Source organism: Dermochelys coriacea, chromosome 21, assembly GCF_009764565.3.
Source record: "Dermochelys coriacea isolate rDerCor1 chromosome 21, rDerCor1.pri.v4, whole genome shotgun sequence".
Taxonomy (NCBI): Eukaryota; Metazoa; Chordata; order Testudines; family Dermochelyidae; genus Dermochelys; species Dermochelys coriacea.
Genome location: NC_050088.1, coordinates 2159418 through 2179707, shown reverse-complemented (window position 1 = coordinate 2179707; position 20290 = coordinate 2159418). Strand labels below are relative to the sequence as shown.

The window sequence follows — 20290 nt, the reverse complement described above, 5'->3', positions numbered from 1 at the left end:
GTCTGTGGCCCTTGCTTGATCCCTCTGTTTTTGACACACAGGAGCAAAGCAGCTGCATTTATCTCCTCTCAGGTCACTGCCCTATGGCAGGTACAGCTCGCCTGGGCTGGGTGCCGGAGGAGCACAACAGGGAATCCCCAGCGGGTTGAGGAGAGGCAGGGCCGGAGCGCGCAGCTGCTGAGCAGAGAGTAGGCTCCGGAGGTCTCTTCCGAACCCGCATGGTCCTACAACAGGCTGAGTTCTGCTGTGGTTGGGCAGCCTATGGCTCTGGGTAGTCAGGTCCCTGGAGAGGGCATCCTCCATTGCAGGCTTGGAGAAGGATGTGGGGACATCATCTGACTTTGAAGTGGAGTAGGTGTTTCGTCCCTTGCCCAGCTCCAGGATGTGTGTTGTTATGGAAATTGATAGCAGGGGGGTGCTGGGATTCAGGCCCGTGCTGGAGTACACATGCACAGGGCTCTGAATTAGTGCGTTATTTTACATACTCTTAGTTGTGGTGATTCACCTCCCAGTAATGGAACGTGATAGCAGTGTGTAAATTCAGGGTTTCAGCTGCTACTTGAGGCTGCCTGGGAGCTGCCAGACAGAACGGGGCAGGTTGTGCACAAATCTGAACAGCAGCTTGTGTGGCAATGTCCAGGTGGAGTGTCTGCCCTCTGCAGGTGCCTTGTGTTGCCAGGCCACTGCTCAGGTTCCCAGGAGACCTGCCCATAAAAGTTTTGTCTCTGCCAGCACAGTGCGGTTTCCCTGTGTCCCTCATTTCACTGTGCAATCAGGGCAGGTGGTAAGTAAGTGCTATGTCTTACCGTTGGGGGAACCAGTGTAAGTCTGTATGTATGGATCATGTATTATTTGTGGCAGTCTTACCAACCAAATGCTCCAGCTGTTCCTAAGGAAAGTTGGTTCTGTGGTTGAGATCCTGGCCTGGGACTCAGCAGGTCAGAGGTCAGTTCCCAGCTCTTCCACAGTCTGCTTATGTAACCTTGGGCAAGTCATGTCATTGCATCATGCCTCAGTTTCCCCATATGTAAAACAGGGAGAATGATGGCCCCTTCTGCAAGCCTTTGTCTCTCTTTTCTACCTAGAATGCAAACTCTTCAAAGCAGCAGCTGTCTACTAATCAGTGTATGTACAGTGCCTCGTGCAGTGTGGCCCTGATCCACAGTGCTCCCATAATGATAATGTTGGGGTCAGCCCCTGTCCAGTGAAGGCAGATGCTGTGAAAATATCTCACTGTTAGTTTACTCTCTCACTTTACTTATACTCTGAATCTGTTCAGTGTGTCTGTGCTACGTGCATAGTGTGGGTGTATATTGGGTCTGGTTCTGATAACAGTGACATCAGTGAAATCAAGAATAGTGTCGCTGAAATCAACAGAGTTTAAAACTGGGACAAATGAGCTCAGAATTAGGAACACTTGAGTATTTAAGGGATTTTTAAGGGTCTCCTTGAATCATTTAAAGGATTGGTTTCTCGATTGGGTGGCTGGTTTGGTCTTTGGCTGAAATTTGTTCAGCGTATTATGTCATGAGAACAGCTGGTCAGGAATTTTTCAATGATGCTTTTTTTTGGTTGGAAAAATGTCAATTCGTTGAAAGCAAAACTTTTTGCATAAACATATCAACTTCAATGAAGCTTTCATCGGGAAAGGTTTCTCAGGTGCAGGGTGGTATTTCTGGTCAGAACCAGAGAGATGTGGGTGTGAGAGAGGATGTGGGTGGGCAGGTGTGAGAGAGGACATGGGTGTGCAGGTGTGAGTGGGTGTGTGCATGGCCTCCTACTAATGGACGATGAGTGCTCTGCACGGGCACATACCGTCTCCTCCCACCGCGTGACCTAAGAGTCCTGCTCCATTACTGTGCTAAGTAGGAAACCTGTATTTTCAGAGCCACAGGGTGGGAATGCTGGGCCCTCCTGGTGGCACAGAGGAGACAAGCTGATTGCGATGTCTGGATAATTGCAGCTGTGGGTCATTCCAAGTCAGCTTGCTCCCAAGGAGCGGTGATCCTTTCTGATTTGCTCAGGTGGAGCTCTCATAGACGATATCATTATTCAAGTGGCTGTTTCTCTCTCTGCTTTCAGATGCCCTGATGTTTGCCCTTTTCTGTAAAGAGCAGATCTATCGGAGACTGGCGAATGCACAGGCAGTGGCTGCGAAACCCCAGTAAGAGGTAAATATCTCTGCCAATGCTACTGTGTCAATGGCACGGCCTCTTCTTGCTTGAACAGACAATATTGCTTTCAGAAATCTGAACAGATCTCTGCGAGAAGGGTGAGTTCTGAATGGCACATGCTGGTGTGTGGGTGGGTGGGCGTGTTCCCTCTAGGGGTGATCACCTGAAATGACAAGGTGCTTTTTTGCCCTCTGTTTTCTAAGCATGAAAATACTTCAGGCCAAATATGGTGCCAGTTTCCCAGGTGTAAATCCAGAGTAGCTCCGTTGGAGTAAGTGGGGGTTAGGCCGGTATAACGAGAAGCAGAATCTGTCCTTTTAAACACCACCAAAGAAGGTAGGTTCCCTCTCACCGCCTCTGTGCTGCTGTTGCCTTTAAAGAGGGAAGAGAGTCCGAGGTAATGCAGAAGCTGGGAAAGCCAGAGAAGGGGCATCCCTCCTTGAACAGGAGAATGAGCCCTTTGTCTCACTATGCAGGAGTGAAAAAGAAGTATGTGGTCAGGTTCAGGCATCTCTCTTAAGTGAGCAATTCTAGGACTCCCTTCTCTGTCCCTAGCAAGAACAGCTCCCAGAGTAGAAGTGCAGAGGTTGCGTTGCTGGTGGAAGGCACCCAAGTGGATGAGAGGTTTTAGTGAAAGGGGAATAATGATACCTTCCAAGCTCTGTGTTCATTGTGTGTGTGCACTCTGTGAACAAAGCGTGGGCAGGGCTTGGTCTTTTGCAGCAATTCCATCTTTAATCCTGTGTGTCTCCACTGTGTTCTGGGACAGCGAGTGCCACCTCGCCGAGATTTCATTGTATCAGCGTGCTGCTGCCTCTTACCTGCCTCTCTCCTCAGACGCGTCCCCTGACCTGCTGCACATTGCTGGAGTTCTCTCTTTTTGCATTTCTCCCTTTCTTTTTGTTTTGGTAGAATGAGTGAAAGAGACATACAAAGTTTGAGCAAATGGATATTGGTGCTCACTCTCTGCCTTATCACGCTATGGGGAAGATTGACGCTGGCCTCATCACATCACAGAAGCCATTCAGGTAGGGCGAATTATATATCTTATTTCATTCATAACACCCGTGCATACTAACCCAAGTCTACAGCATCTGAGTGTCTTGAATGGGGGGGGGTTCCAATGAGTGGTTTGGGGATGGGACAAAGTGTTTATTTACAGTCTTACTGGCTTCATTCTTGGCTATGAAGTTGCTATTGCTTTATTAACCCAGCTTGCCACCAGACTCCATCAACTGCACTGCAACACCTTGTTAGTGCTCAGCCATGCTGCAATAGAGTTGCAAAGTTTGCAGATGATATTAAACTGCTCAAGATAGTTAAAGCCAAAGCAGACTGTGAAGAACTTCAAAAAGATCTCACAGAACTAAGTGATTGGGCAACAAAATGGCAAATGAAATTTAATGTGGATAAATGTCAAGTAATGCACATTGGAAAAAATAACCCCAACTATACATACAGTATAATGGGGGCTAATTTAGCTACAACTAGGAGAAATTTAGCTAGGAGAAAGATCTTGGCATCATCGTGGATAGTTCTCTGAAGACGTCCACGCAGTGTGCAGTGGCAGTCAAAAAAACAAACGGGATATTAGGAATCATTAAAAAGGGATAGAGAATAAGACGGAGAATATCTTATTGCCCCTTATATAAATCCATGATATGCCCACATCTTGAATACTGCGTACAGATTGGTCCCCTCATCTCAAAAAAGATATACTGGCATTAGAAAAGGTTCCGAAAAGGGCAACTAAAATGATTAGGGGTTTGGAACGGGTCCCATATGAGGAGAGATTAAAGAGACTAGGACTTTTCAGCTTGGAAAAGAGGAGACTAAGGGGGGATATGATAGAGGTCTATAAAATCATGCGTGGTGTGGAGAAAGTGAATAAGGAAAAGTTATTTACTTGTTCCCATAATATAAGAACTAGGGGCCACCAAATGAAATTAATGGGCAGCAGATTTAAAACAAATAAAAGGAAGTTCTTCTTCACTCAGAGAACAGTCAACCTGTGGAACGCCTTGCTTGAGGAAGTTGTGAAGGTTAGGACTGTAACGGGGTTTAAAAGAGAACTAGATAAATTCATGGAGGTTAAGTCCATTAATGGCTATTAGCCAGGGAGGGTAAGGAATGGTGTCCCTAGCCTCTGTTTGTCAGAGGGTGGAGATGGATGGCAGGAGAGAGATCACTTGATCATTACCTGTTAGGTTCCCTCCCTCTGGGGCACCTAGCATTGGCCGCTGTCGGCAGACAGGATACTGGGCTGGATGGACCTTTGGTCTGACCCAATATGGCCATTCTTACGTTCTTAGATAATCAGGGGCTGAGGACAAAGTCCTGTCACTGGGCTCAGGAAGGGACTGGCTAAAACCATGCTAGAGGGAGTAATGTCCTGCCCAACGCAAGGATTGGGCTCAGTGAATCAAGAGCCTCATGGACTCACTGCAGTAACATTGGGCTTCCTTATAGCCCCCTGCAGAAGCCAATAAAAATAGTTCAGTGGGATCTGTGTGTTCTCTCCAATAGAAGAGACACCCTAGTTAAGGCTGTGTTGAGGTTTTCATGTAAAGCAGTGACTGCAGCTCTTTGTGTGGATAGTGTTGTGTAGCCTCAGAAAACTTACGGCACTTCGCCTTAGGGAATAGGGTGATTTTTCTGAACAATTTGCCAGTAAGTGTGTTAACTGGGCTCTGCGTTGTAATTATTTTAAAATGGGCCCTTTCAGAATTATTGTTTGGTGAGTCTAACCATTTTTTGGCTCTGAATTTTTGGATTTGAAAACTGGTTCACTTCTTGACTATAGCAAAATGTAAGGCATCTATGTTTCAAGTCTATTAATATGTTAATTTTTGATTGCTGAATACTGTTAGTCATAACCATTTCTATCTAGGTCAGAGTGATTGTCATGAAGTACATTTGTCATCAGATAGACACTCTAGACTTTAAGCTTTCATTAAAGAAAATAAAATGTTATCTCTCCGGTTGTGAAGGTAATCTTAAAATATGAACGGAGCGTGAACTGATGTAGAACCCAAATCACATGGCAGTACACCTAGCTCTGACATGTTGTGATTTCCTTATACATCATATCCTGAGTATACCTTCGAACCATCCCCTATCTGTGAACTTCAATATCATCTCTGTGTGTATTTGAATGTTAAGAGTACGTATTGTGTATGACTGATCAGATTTTTTTGAGGGTCTGGGCAAAGTGACTGCATGGGAGAGTCAGTAATGTAGTGGTGGGGCTCTGTAGCGGGATGGCAAAGGACTAATGCTTGGAGACTGGTACTGGGTTAGGTGAAAATGCTGCCCTCATGGCTTCCTTGCTCTCTAGTGTTTGCGTTGCTGGGCGGAAATACATGGCCACAGCCATAAGTTTACATTCGCACAGATTTTTGCGTGGGTGTGCATATGTATATGTCTGTCTAATTACACACACATTGGAATCCAGCAGATACAGCAGATACATGTGTCCCACTTCCTACGCCATCTCCGAAGCAAGTGGTTTGAAGTGCTGGGCAGAGGAAACACAGACTGTTACAACTTCACAGGATTCCGGGTTGAGTTTGCATCGTTGGCACGATCCCTGATTGCCCCAGCTAGAGCTGAGTGGCTGCTCACTGCAGATCCACAGCCATCATGGTGTACAGCCTGGACAGCACCTCTTCAGCCTGCTACAGGGGCCTGAACCCTGTTACTTCGTTGAATGGTGTCTCTCTTACAGTGTAGGAATTACAGAGAGAGAGAGAGATCAAGGAAATGAATAATAAGCAACTGTCTGGGGAGAGGGAACGTAGGCAGCCACTGCTCCATTCCCAGCTGAGCTTGTCCGGGGAACCTGGAGATGCTGGGCTGTAAATGCAGTTTGTTCATTCTGCCCTGCAGTTTATTTTCCATGTCTCCTTTGAAAGCAAGCCCCTTGAGTGGGTTGGTTTGGCAGGGGGGAAGCCTGACTTGACTCTGAGCAATCAAACTCGCCCTGGAAATTTTAAGATTCAGCTAATGTGTCCCACTTGGTCTCCCTTGTCTTCATGTTTGTTCCCCCTGTTCTTCTTCATTATGCCACAGACTTCAAGCTTTTTAATTGGCAGCCCATTGTGGTTCCAGAAAATGAGAGGATTCTTTTTCTCCTTCCTGTGCTGCTCTGAGCCAGTCAGCCCAGCCTTCCCCTGCACCCATCTGCCAGCATAAAGCTTCAGACCAGTGAGCTGCATTATATTCTGTGCATATGCACAGCAGCCTCAATGTGAGCCAAGAAAGGAGCGATGGTCACAAACTAAAGAGATCCAGAATAGGGGCTTATAACTGAAATCCAGACAGAACCATTAACCCTGGCTAGAGATGGTACAGTGGCTGGAGACCAGACACTGTAATAGGATCTGTGTTTGGGAGAGACGATATTTAAGGATTAAACTGAATATGCTCTTGCATGACCCAACACTTAACCCTTTCCCCATTTCTGACATTTTCCCTGACAGTTAAAACAGTTCTAATCCTGTAATCCCCATCCTTAAAACCAACACGTCTCCGAACGTGACTATCTCAACCAGCTAGTCAGCACTTACCTGCTTTACTCACTTTGTAACCTGTAACAGGTGCATATGATGATAAACCTCCATAATCATCTCTGGAATTATCTTTAGCAAGAGCTCAGGGTTTCCCAGGATATCTGTGGTCTACTTGAGTGATGTCCCAGATGTGATCTTTGATTGTTGGTTGTGAAGTTTGAAACTGAAAATGCAGCCCTGGCTAGGGAAATATTCCTATCAGACATACTTTGGCTGGAGCTTGCTGGATTTGCAGTGTTTGCAGATGTGTTTATTCAGTTAGATAAATCCATAGAGGTTTTAATTTTAGCGTAATGCTCTGTTTGTTATCACTGCCCATCCCTAGTGATAATCTGGATGGAGACTGACAGATAGACCACGGGTAGCAAACCTTCACTTCTGTCCAAATCACGTACCACAGAGTTGAAAGTCAAGACGTGTCTTGATATCCAGACATTAGCAGCTGGAGTAATCAGGAACATGCTAGCAGATGCTTTAAACAGGTCTCTGTTCCTTCCAAGAGGATAAAGAGAATATACAACCCGGGGGACAACGACACACACACTGGTGCCTAAAATTAGGTGCCTATATTCCAGTTTAGGCATTGAAATAAGTGGTCCCATTTTCAAAGGTGTGGTGAGCACCAGCTACTCCAAAAAAAGTCAGCTAGAACTGCCAGGGTGTGAAAATCAGGCCTGAAATAAATAAACCACAGACTCGAAACAGAGCAAATGCTTAGCTCTATTTGTGTGGTGTGACTTAAATCCAAATTCTACACTGCTTTGTACGTATGTTTGTGAAGAAACATGTTATGTCTACGGTGTGTGTGTGTGTGTACATCTGTGTATTTTTGTTTATGGATATGTTACACCCAGATAAAGAGCTATCCGTAATGGGCTAAATCTTGAAGTTCTTACTCAGGCAGAACTCCAAGTGCTGACAAAGGGAATGCAGTCTGGCTAACGACTGAGCTAGAACTATTGGGTTTGGCCCAGTTTGTGTGTCTCTATAAATTTCTTTTTGTACTCCCTGATTTTCATGATATTGAAAGAAGTTCTCACTTTTGGTGCGCGATTCTCATTTCTTCCGGGCGTGGTTTGAGTCTCCTTCAGCTTGTACAATGAGTTTCGATCTGCTGTTGAGGCTGATGGGTTTTCTTCTCCAGCTGCCTCCCCCTGGTTCATTTGGGGAGGCTGTTAACAGGGGTTATATTTTGTGCCAAATTTTCTAAAGGTTGGGCTCCCAATTGTGGGTGCAGTTTGACCCTGAAAATCTGCCCTCACATTTTTGCATCTGGAATTGAACTGCAGAGGCAGAACTGGGCACTTGCGTCACTAATACCTGTTTATGGGAACACATCAGAGAGTTAGAGGTGCAGGAGATTTGCCCACATGATTTATTTGCAGTTGCAAATTGTATAAAGGAGAGATTGGGACACCCCACCCAATCAGAATGTTGGCTTAAAAACCATGTGACTTTTTTTTAAGGTAAGATGTGCTTGCGTTCTGTTTATTTGTCTTCTGTTTTTTGAAACTTTAGGGGTCATATTCTCCAGCTTTTCTGTGTAACCAGGAGAGCTAGAAACTCACTGTTTTTTTAAATGAAAGCTGAGATCCTTGTGTAATAACATGACTCTAGGAGCCAAGGCTTTGAGAAAAGCACCAATTACTGTGAGACTCGCGATAGTTGGCAACACGGTGAGCAAACAGGAAACTCAGCATCTCCTAGAGACCCCAGCCAAGATCAGGGCCTTCTTGTGCTGGGTGCTGTACAGACACAGACTGAGAGACAGTCCTGGGGCCACAGAGCTTGCGGGCTAAGTGCCTTGCCCAGGGTGTCATAGTAGATCAGCGGTAGAGCGTGAAATGGAACTCCCAGCCCCATGCCCTATTCACCAGGCCACACTACTTTTTAGCAAGTAGAAGACTGGAATAAAACGCTCAGTAATGTCCCCATACACACACACACAAGAGCTCAAAATCATCACTAAATGTAGGATCACGGATGGATTGCCATGATCTGCCAGGTTTTGGAGATACCCTAAACCACAGCAGTGGTGGTTTGTGATGTCAACTGCCATGGATTGGAATTAATACCATAGTCCTTCAGCCTCTTGGATTTGCAGTCTCTCCTTCCACCCCTGCTTCAGATTTTCAGATTAGCCTGTGCAAATTAAAGAAAACAATGAATTTAAACATCTGGCTTTTGAAAAAAGATCTAATCACTAACATCCACCTAGCACACGGAGAATGCTAACGTGTCAGGGTCTAGCACCGCTTCCTTGATTACGAGGTTGGATTTAAATAGCCACATAAATCAAGTGCTAAGATTAAGACATTTCTAAATGGAATAGGGAAGCACTTTGGTGAAGAATGGCTCACCGGGAAATTAATCCCCTGCACAGGTTGGTGGCCTCTAATTGGCAAGCTGGGTTTGTTGGTCCATATAATGCTCTTAGTAAGACGTTATCGGCATTGCCAGATTGAATTTGTTAGCGCTGATCATCTGAGCGCCAGCCTCATGTGGATACAAGCTCATTGCTGAACGCCTGTGTGGGCAAGCGTGTGTAGTCACCTGAGACCTTTGTGTGTGGGTAGTCCCCAGCTTTGTGGTTAACTTGCTGAAAGAATTACTAGTGGGTGTATCATCGTGTGGACTGACAGCAGCAGCTTGATATTTTTAGTTTTTATGTTGCTGATCCGTTGCCTCTTGCCTAGGGAAATGGTGCGTGTCCCAGCACTTGAATGCTTTACATCGAGATTGGATGTCTCTCTGAAAGATCTGCACTAGCTCATCCAAGTAATAGACGTGATGCAGGAATCACTGGGTGAGGTTCTCTAGCCTGTGCTACGCAGGGGGTCAGACTAGACAATCGTAATGATCTCGTCTGGCCGTCAGCTCTGTGACTCTCTTTATCCTGGTACCTGATACTCTGGCTGATTACTTGTTTAAGAAGCCTGATGGTGGGTAGTTGTTGCTGGATGGAAGTGGTAAGGCGCCTGGATAGGAACCCTGGACTCCAGGCTGCCTATTTAATTAGTTGCATCACTGCACTCCTATAGTTCAGGAGCTTCAGTTGAGCAGGAAACATCACAGTTTTCAGCTGGAAAACTGCTTCAGACAGGACAGAAGCAAAAGGATCGAGTGTCATTTGGAAAGGCTGGCATGCAGAGCCCTGCCTAATGGGACAAGTACATCCTGCTAGCGACCTAGGAGAAGAGGAATAGAAACAATTCTCTTTGCTGATGAAACTTGCACACCTCTTCTAAGTCCTTCCATTCCAGGCGTTGTTGAAATCCATGCCTGTGTGTGTTTGCACAGCTATGTGTGGATGAACTACAAAGCCAGATTCTTCAGTGCCCTGCACCTTGCGCAATAATTGGCACCAGGTACACAACAGGTGTGAAGTGCTTCCATTCTGATTTAGTAGCTTTTTAGGGCTCACGCTCAGTCTAAAAACAGCTGTACAGACAGCACACGGAAGTTGTCGCTTAGGTTGGAGCTCAGGCTCTGAAGCCTGTGGTCAGGATGGGCTTCAGAGCCCAAGCCATGGCTTCATAGTGCTGTCTCTACTGCTATTTTCACGAGCCTTGATAACCCATCTATCGACCCAGGTTGGAGGCATCCTCTGCTCACTCCAGAATACTGTGTAGACGCACCCTGGGGCGGGAGAGGACCTGAGAACAGTCTTCAGATATGTTAAGAGCTGTTATAAAGAGGATGAAAACTTGTTCTCCATGTCCACTGAAGATAGGGCAAGAAGTAACAGGCTTAATCTGCAGCAAGGGAGATAAGGAAAAACTTCCTAATTATCAGGATAGTTCAGCTCTGGATCAGGCTTCCAAGGGAGGTTGAAGAATCCCCATCATTGGGGATGTTTAAGAACAAGTTGGACAAACACCTGTCAGGGCTGGTCTAGGTTCACTTGGTCCTGCCTCAGCGCAGGGGGCTGGACTAGCCGACCGCTTGAGGTCCCTTCCAGCCCTGCATTTCTAGGAGTCTGTGATTTGATACTGTTCTAGGCAGGTTTGTATACGGCCTCATGCCTGTAGGTTCACCCTCTCATCCTGCCCCTGCCTGCTGGGGAGAGCTGTGTGTGCAGTGGGGGGTTGGTTTGGTAGGGGTGTTTAACTGTTATTTCTCTGTGTCCCCATTGCTCTGTGTTTCTATTCAAGACAGCAAGTCCGAGGCACACACCTGCCATGCTTACAGCGCCATGCGGCCCACCCCTGATGGAATAACAGCCAAAGCCTGCAAAGCAGCATCCCTGTTGAGATGAATGGGACTTCTTTTTGGCAGTGGGGGTGGGGCAGTTGGGCTCCCTAGAGTCTCTTTGCTCATTTTTGCTGTTGTTGGGATAAGCCAGTGACAGTAACTCTGGGAATCGAGTTTATCTTTATCTCCCTGCTGCATCTTGGTGAGGAAATTCAAAAGGCTTTGGAGCATTAGTGTGCGTGGCAGAGCCCGCTTGCTGAATGGCTCCAAGGAGCCATTTCCCCCATTTTGCCCCCCTTTGCCCTCTCTGCTGCACCTTCCAACACGCTGAAAATGAAAAGAGACAGAGCCCTGAAGTCAAAGGGCCTGGAGGGGAGTTTGGGGTCTGTGCTCTTCCACCCCCACGGGGACTCTTACAGGAATACCTCTGCTACTGGAGTGTTACAGATCAGCTGTGTAAAAACTCCCCAAAGTGCGTGCATATGTGTGAGCACCTGGGAGTTTGTGTGTGTGTGTATGACCGCATGAGTGTGAGAGCATGTGTGTACACGTGCATGGCATGTGTTCTATCATGGGCGTACGCAGGTGTGTTAGTTAGTGTATGTTTGTGTGTGTGAATGCTGAGGGATAGAGGGTGTTAAATCTTGGGTGTGACCCACAGTAGGTGCAAAGGGAAAGGGCTAAATAGTGACGTGTCGTTGTCCTAGGATCCAGCAGGACGTAGCTTTGCTGTGTGGAGTATCACAGCGTTGTGTAGGTGCTGTATGGGGTTTTGGATGTAGAAGGGGGAGGAAAGCTTGTGGGTGGGTCAGGACTCCTGGGTTCCTGGCTCTGCCCCCACCCCCAGGCAAGTCACTTAAGGCAGCATTTGCCAAGTAGGGTGATAAAGCCAGATCCATAGTGAGGCAGATAAATGCATCGCCTGAATTTCAGGCCAGATGAGCACTCTCAGCTCTCCCTGAAATCCATGGGTGCGGAGGGGGCTCAGCACCTCTGAAAGTCAGGTCACTTATTTAGATGCCCACATATAGACGTGTCTGTCTGCCCAGCACCCAGGTTGATCCATCTGGCCTTTAACCTTTCTGAGCCTCGCTTTGCTCTTCGCCAGGTGGCTGGGCGGCACAAGTCATGAAGGTGGGTCAGGCTGCGCCCTGGGGCCTACAGGGAAGGAGCCCACTGCAGAAGCACAGAAGATGATTGCTTTGCCTTTCCAGCATGATGAGCCAGCAGACGGAGCTAGTGCTGCGAATCCCACCTCCCCTGGTCTCTCTGGGACTACTGGGGGAGGAGCTGGGGGGATTCCCAGCGTGTGCAGAGCTAGCGTGCCAGTGTAGCCATAGCCGTCGCTGTCCCCAGGACCAACCTGCCCAGATGCTGACGCTGTCCGTGGTACTGGTGACACTGCTCTGGTCAGTGCACTCACTCGAGCTGCGCTGGCGTGGGCACGTCGAGACGTACTCGTTGTCTCAGCTTCTCTGCTTCTAGCTGCACCTCAGCCTCCAGTCTTTCTCTGGGCACACTCAGTCCACTTTGCTAGCTAAACGCTAAAGGCCGGCTCTGTCCTCAGTCCCTCCTTTCCTGGCTGGGTTCCTGTTATATATTGCTGAGCTGCGGCAGGCCTGGAGCTGGGATAGGGAAGCAGCCTATGGTTGATCGAACACCTAGGTCTCCTCAGAGCTTTGCATGCCTCTGAGCTCTGAGTGTTCGCTTCTGCACTCTGTTTGCCTGCCTGCTTGCCAAGTCTTCTGAACAAATTGGCTAACCAAGCCAAAGGCGCCCAGATGAGTAGCACTTACCAGGCCTGTTTGTGAGGTGAGAGGAGAGAGTGAACGTGTTTCAGTGGGTTGTGTGTGATTGCCCTGAACTCTTCTCTGCCGAACACGTTCCCTCCCACTTCTGCACATTGTGAACATTGCCAGGGCCGCCTGGCTGTGGTGAGTTCTGTGTCCCCTTCCCTTCAGCCCCTGCCTTCTCATTTGCATTAAGCTACTTGGCTGTAGAGGGAAGTTTTTGCTCTGCTCAGTGCTGGGTTGTCCAGAAATCTTGCTAATGGCCATCAGACATCCAGCCTGCTCCACAGAGCTCAGATTCAGGGTCACATTAACGTGCTTAATCTTAAACCTGTGCTTAAGTCACATTGACTTCAGCAGGGATGCTTTCCTGAGTCAGGGCCTACATTAACATGTTCTCGGGACCAATGTGAGGCCATTGGGCTGCAAGCTGGGATGCTGGTGTTTTAGTTTTGTTTGCCTTTCCTCCTCCTTTTAAAATATTCAGACTAGTGAAATTACTTAGTGATAGAGAGGCAAGAACTCCACTCCTAAGCAGTCAGGAATGACACACACCATACGTGTTCCCCTTAAGCGTGTTTGCTTCCTACTCAAAAGGAAGAAGATAGCGGAGACATCTGGGAGCGCCCCACTGCATGAGCACGGATTAATCTAATATGGGTCTTGCCCTTTTAGTCAGTTCTTGTCTGTTCCATCTGGCTTTGTGTTAGTGGCAGGCAAGCAGCTGGACAGCACGGTGAGTGGACAGATGGACAGGGAGGTAAAACTGACTTCAGAGGGAATGTGATGAATACCCACTCTTTAATGAATTCCTGCAGGATTGAAAGCCGTTTGAGGTCTTCAGCTGGAAGGTGTTAGGCAGGTACCGAGTGCTGTTCTTAAGGAAGGGCTGGAGCTGTAACAGCCTCTATCCTTGAGGCATGCACATAGTACACTTCATTGTAAAGGGGAGCAAGGATCTAAGTACATTTTTAACAGCTCCCAGTAACAGTATCTTTAATGTCCAGGGGCACAACTGCAGGAGTGGCCTGCATAGATCTGCATTAATGTTCACAATAAACCAAGCTCCAGGATCATTGCTTATTCCTCAGATTATGTGGCCAATCCCATTAACTATTAAAACTGCGGCAGAATATGACACATCTGTTCCACAAGAAGTTACTTTTTTTTTTCACTTTCACCAAAGTCTGTCATTTCCACATTCAGAAAAGATTCAAACCTTCATTAAAACTGAATTATGATGGAATTGAAAAGGGAGAATAAAATTTACGGCCGGAGATGTTATTACAAAATACTTCCAGGATAGGTAATTGTGTAATTATTATGGACAGGAATGGAAGTGATGGTTCATTAGCAGAAAATGACCATGAAATAACAATAAATAAAGCCAAATAGAACTCATGGAAATTGCAAAACCTATACTGCCTGCAAGCCAGACTGTGGGGGGTGTACTGGTGTAAAGACTTTAACCCTGGAGTGGCTGGTGGCTTCGGTTCAGTCAGTGGGGTATTTTTCAGTCCTAGGCACTGTTCCTACTTTCAGAGGTTTGCATTATTGTCTCCTGGTTCCTAATATGATACCGAAAGTGGCCTTGCCTGTTGTTATTGCCACCTCCGCGTGTGGGAGCATGGCCAGTATTTTCATAGCTGGGCACCCCAAGTGAGGCACCTATGTCCATAGCAAGGCATCCCAATAAATGTGGCCTGACCTTTCAGAGGTTTCCTCTCCCGTGCCAGCTCCTGGTGATTGAACAGGAGCTCCAGATGCTTAATGCCTCTGAAAACGGGGTCACTTTCATTGAGATGCGTAATTGTTGATGTTGGCACTGTAGTTTTAGACACCCAGGTGTGAAAATAGTGGGCAGTGTGTTTTGCATTGAGAAGGGCTGGAGAGCGGGTGGCGAACTGAGCTCCCAACTTCATGACAAGAGGGTGGAGCCTGATCTTGTGGTTAGAGCAGAGAACTGGCAGTCAGGACTCCTGGGTTTAGTTTCCTGCTCTGCCACACACTTGCTACATGACCGAGAAATCATTAAACTTCCTTCCCAATGCAGAGCGTGAGCTCCTAACCCGTACCTCCCTCCCAGAGGGGACGTGCCACTCCCTGCACCCTAGACTACGCTTCCGGCTTCCGGAAGAGGCTGGAGAGTGCAGGTATGGAATCTGGGGCCCCATACATACAGAGCATGGGCTCACTTGCGACGAGTATGTCTACACATAACCTGCTACAGCGGCTAGCTGTACCGCTTTGGGTCAGACACTGCCTTGCCGACAGGAGGGTACTCCACTTCCCTGAGAGGCAGCCACAAGGCTGACAGGAGAGTTCTCCTGTTGACCTAGCACTGTCTACACTGTGGGTTAGGTTAGTGTAACTGTGTCCCTGTAGGGGGTGGATTTCTCACACCCCTGAGTGACGCAGTTATACCAACCTACTTCCCTAGTGTAGACCAGGCCTAGCAGTGCATAGCCTTTGTACGAGTCCTCTGAACAGAGTGGATGCCCCCCGTGCTCCTGATCCGTATCCCATTGATGTCATTGGCAAGTGCGTGGGGGTCAGCCCCTAGAAGCCTGTTACATCTTTTCAAATGCTGGCCAGGTGCCCTGATTTGGGGGGGCGGGGAGAGGACAAATAACTCCCTGGTTAGCTAGACTGGCCCCAGACCCTCTCAGCTCCCTTGCCTCTTGCTGCCAGATAGGTGTTATCATAAAAGGTGCAGCACTTAGGAGTAATTGATTAATATAGGCAGCCACAACATCTTGTCTGGGAAGAAATTACCCAGTGATGTGGCGATGCCTCTGGTGAGCCACCAGCTCTAATGCACTGTTTGCTCAGATCAGCAGCAGCTCAGCCCAGACAAATTCCTGGGTTAAGGGGATATAAATATTTGATGCCTTCCTGTCGTGGTAATTATTTGCCAATCTACAAGCTGGTGAAGAAGGAAGAGTGCGGTGTCGGGGCTGGTAAATTGGCTATTAAACACGATGGCTGCTCCCTCCAGAGTGGCAGGGATGCTACTTACCAATGCTGCAATAAAACCAGCTCAGAGTGGGGAATAGGAGAGTGTTCGATGAAAGACACAGCTTGCAGGGTCTGCCGGAAATCCCTGTGTAGGGGAGCGACGGCAGCCCTGTAGCCAAGAGGGATAAGACTCTGCCCCTAATTCACTTATCGACCCCTAATGGTATTGCTGCTTTTCTTGCTAGAGGGTGGAATTCACCCCTGTGCTGTGCAAGCCCCACGTGTAACCGTCACAGATGGCCTCAGAACAGGACTTGGGTGGGACATCACTGGTGCACAGGCCGTGTTCTGGCCTGTTGCCCTGGGGTGAATTTCACCTGAGCTGAACTGTAACACAGGACATGCGTCTCTGGCAGGGTGTGGGAGAGGGGCAGCCCAAGAGAGCTCGCACTGAGTTGGGTGTGTGCTGCATGCCCCACAGCAGTGACCTGTGTGAATGTCACACCTGGGCACTAGCTGCAGCGTTCTTGCAAGGGGCTGTGGCACTCGCACTCCATTGAGGAGGCACTTTGTGTGTGCACTGAGAATGAATTTACTAGTCCCTGCAATAATCCCTGCAGGATTGTGAGAACTAGGGTGCCCGGAAGCAGCTTCTATCCATGCTGCATTCTTTCCCCAACTGACCGTGCACTTCCCAGAACACAGAGGGCCATGGCACAACAGGGCTCCATGAGACATGAGCCAGGTGAATTGCACAAACCACCAAAGCAGCTATCCAAATGCAGCTCTGACTTCTCTCAAGGGACCATAACAGTTTGTTCCAGCTACCCTAAAATGCTAGAACACAATGTGCTCTACTGCCTGGGTGCAGCGTTGCTGGGCTAGCCATGCCCAGGTGTCCTGCCTGTCTTTACTAGCTCTGCCATGCTCCTTTGCAACACATCAGTAGTAAGATTCTATTTCACCCTGCACCGGGGAGCCCCGAGCACTTCACCCACGTGTTGTCTGGTTCGCCCTCTCCTTCGGTCACTCATGTTGAAGTTCTAGCTGTCTGAACTCTCTGGGCCGGTTCTGCCTGGGGGACTCACTGCCTGACTGCGATGATGGACACTTTTGTGTTTGCTTCATGGTTGTTTTGGTTCTGAGACAATGCAAATGCAATGTGAATGAACTCTGGCCCCAATCACTCAACCCACCACCTGAGACTGTAATGAACAAGCTTGTAATCTGGGGTGTAAATTAACGATTCAGAACAAGGCCACACTGAGTTTAAAATCAGGGACCCAAATGTAGCTCTAATATAACCAGAGAGCGTTCACTGTTGTAGCCCAGTAGTTTGTGTTTTGTTGTTATTTCCCATCAGGGAGTTGAAAGCGTTGTTGTAAAGCAGAGGAAATTCCCCTTCAGAATCATGGAAATGCCATCCTGGGGAAGGCAGGGGGTGTTACTGCTTCTCAGTCAACTTTACTTGAATGTACCTGAAAAGCCAGAGACGTTTCCCAGTGACTCTTCCTGTTTAACACAGCTCAGAGGCCTGTGAGGGGCTTTTGCCATGACAAAAAAATCACCGTGCGAATGAAGTGGAAAGCCTGGAAATGCTGGGTTCTGGAAGGAGCACACAGCTGAGAAACTTGCACTCAGAGACTTGCAATTGTGCTGAACTTCTACCTTTATCTAACTCCTGTCTGCGGCAAAATTCAGGTTGGTAGGAAAGCAAATTCTTACCCTGGCTGTAAAATGTCCTGCAAATGCTTAGTCCAGAAACAGCACAGGATGGTCACTTGGCCCAACCTAATGCTGCATCTAAGGAATGCAAGCTATTATCTCCTCAGGATGGCTTGAATTTGGGGAGAAATAGAGGTTTATTCTATCCTCAGGTGAGTGCCCAGTCATTTACCACCCCAAGCACCCATAGGGATGAGACAATGGTAGCACAGGAGTCCAGGCTGCCCCAGGGAAAGCTGCACCTTGCTAGTGGGTATTTATCAGACTGGAAATGGAAGACAGCCAGTTTCTCCTTTCAGCTCGAATTTGCCGCAGCAGCCATCCTGCTGCCTGTGGCCAGCAGAAATCTCCCTGCCGGGGTATGTGAATGATTTTCAAGGGTCTGTTAGAAGCAGGAACACCCAGGGATTTCTTTCTTTTTTTCCCCTACTGTTGATAAGAAATGTTGGTCGTCTGTAACTTTCTAATCCCATTGAATTAGAATTCCTATCCAGAGGCAGTTTGATAATGACTGTGGGAGAGACCAGTCTGCCCATAGCAAAGCCTTACCTGTGCTAAAGGAATTTTGCAAAAGTTTCCCACGATTGGCAGCCCCAGGTCAGCTCCCCCAGTTTTAGCACCGTTGGAAGCCCTGGTTTAGATGGCCTGTTGGTGCGCTGAGCATTGTGTCATCTAACCTTGCTCTAATGGCTCTAACGGACCTGATGCATCAAATGCCAGCAGTGGGCTCCCAACATTGTTGACAACAGCAGGACAATTTTGCAAACCTCTCCTAATGTAGACAAGACTCTAGAGACAATAGGCCAGATGCTGATGTCTTCTTTTACACTCTGTTCAAACAAAATCTCCACTGAAGCACTGAGCAAGACACAGAGATTGCAGGTGCTTAGCCATACTCATCGTTTCTACTATACCAATGACAGTGGTGCAGTTCAGTATTGTTAGCAGCATTGGGTTGGTGGGCCCGTGAGTGCAGCATAGACAAACCCTAACACAGAGCACAGGCTGATGGGAGGGTCTGAGGAGCAGCTATGAAAGAAGGCTTGGGCTAATAGCAGTGCAAAGAAAAATTGTATTTGAATTTCCTTTTACGGCTTATGAGTTGGGACGAGGGGTGCTGAGCACTAGAGACCTTTCACAGCTGAGTTTGCCTGGTGTGCGGTAGAGAGCAGGTTGGTGCGCTGCACAATTCTCCATGGTGTCCAACAGAGGCTTGAGCACACCGGGAAGCTGGCTTGCTCATGAAAGGAGGATAATTCAAGCTAATTTAGCTTTGAACCCAATGGGGGCAGAGGCCAGCCACTGTGCTGCAGCTCTTTGAAGTCCATTTGCTTCTGCTGCTGCCTGCTCTTCTGGACAGGGGGCCTAGCGCTTTGTTGCGAGGTCACTTATAATCATGGCTTATGACCGTCTGCATCTCCTTCTGCAGATGTCCTTATTGGCTCGTGAAGACCTGCGCTCTGTCTGTAACATGCCCATCACTGGTACCAGTCATGTAGGAACCCTTTATAACCCGTCAGTAAAGGGAACTTCAACATAGAGAGCAACCGAAATCTGTGTTAACAAGAGAGAGAAATGCAAAGGCTGCCCACAGAGCAGCCTGGGCCTGACTCCTGGCCTCCTGTGGCACCAAATCCTTCAGAGAGGGATTAGAACCAGGGATTCCATGGTAACCTCCCACCCGCCAAGCCAGAGTATGTTCGGTATGAACTCAGTTCCATACTCCTGCTGTTGCTTTGATGGACTGGCCACTAAAGAGGGTTCCCTTTAGACGTGCACCCTCCAGTTTCTGTGCTTATCTGATCTTAACCCAACCCCCAGTGAGAATGTGCTTGCTTGGGGTCTCTCGAGGCTTCCTGGAATGGATATTCCATATAAAAATACCATCTTTTTTAGACCTTAAAAATAATTCTGACTTGGATTCAAATTGGATCAAAGTTTCAGACCAATTCCTCAGCCTCTGTGTCCATCTTTAGGGAGAACTCTTATAGAATCGAATAGAAATAAAAGCAGTAGAATTCCTCTGAACGTACTCACCCAATCTGTGGGGGTTAATAGTGAGTGGGAGCCATGTTATGAGTCTACACAGTCTACAGACTGATTACCTTCAGCAAGGGTGGTATTCTCTATTAAATGCTGTAGGACTTCTCCATAATGTCCCACTCAGTAATCAATGTCCTCTAAGAGCCAGGAAGGGAAGTAGAGCTGAGTATCTTTGTCAGCTCTTGCAGTGTGCAGAGCACTGAGCAGCCCATAGATCCTGGCTTGGGGTACCCAGAGTATTTTTGCACTTAACTTGCCATTACTGTGTTTATAGGCTTCATACAGCAATACTTCTGGGGGTTGTAAATTACCACTCTATACATCCTAGATCAGTTTTGAAGCTTGAGATCTTGCAGGTGATTTAGTGGTGAGCACAGGGATCAGTATTCACAGTCCTCTCAGTTTCTGTGTCTCCTTTGAAATCAAATGGCTCTCACTCATATATCTTCCTGATGAACTCTCCAGCAAGAGCATTGCCTGGCGGGCGCAGTGCTATCCGGGACTGTTATGATTGCTAAGACACACGCTTCTGTCTTTGGGCCGGGGGTTTATTTCTTTATACCAGTGTTCATCAGCTTCTAGCACCAGGAGATGAAAGATGTGCGCAGGCCAATCAGTAGATGTAAGAGATTAATTTATGACCAGCAGCCAGTCTTAGACTTGCCCCAATTCACTGGGGGCAGGACATAGAAGAGGGTGAAGGGACAGCATCCGAATGTGGACGCTGAACTCCAAAAAGGACTGAGCCAGGCGCCTCTGGAGCAAAGGCCAATACTGACAGGAGCAGGCTCCCTGGCCATTTAGTGTATGGCCACTTGCTAGAGAGGATCCAGCT

The 20290-nt window shown here is 47.8% G+C and overlaps 1 protein-coding gene across 3 annotated transcripts in view; it reads left to right on the top strand.

Annotated features, from left to right (window-relative positions):
* The window catches only part of TAFA3 (TAFA chemokine like family member 3), a 66379-nt gene that overhangs the window by 30593 nt on the left and 15496 nt on the right, over positions 1–20290 (top strand). For 2 of the 3 annotated variants that reach the window (XM_038380303.2, XM_038380302.2), the window contains 2 exons: positions 2083–2171; positions 3087–3202. In XM_038380303.2, coding sequence (XP_038236231.1) covers positions 2137–2171; positions 3087–3202 — 151 coding nt within the window. In that variant the 5' untranslated portion in view covers positions 2083–2136. Of the gene's footprint in view, positions 1–2082; positions 2273–3086; positions 3203–20290 lie in introns of those variants that run through there. The other variant, XM_043500476.1, reaches the window with a different exon arrangement.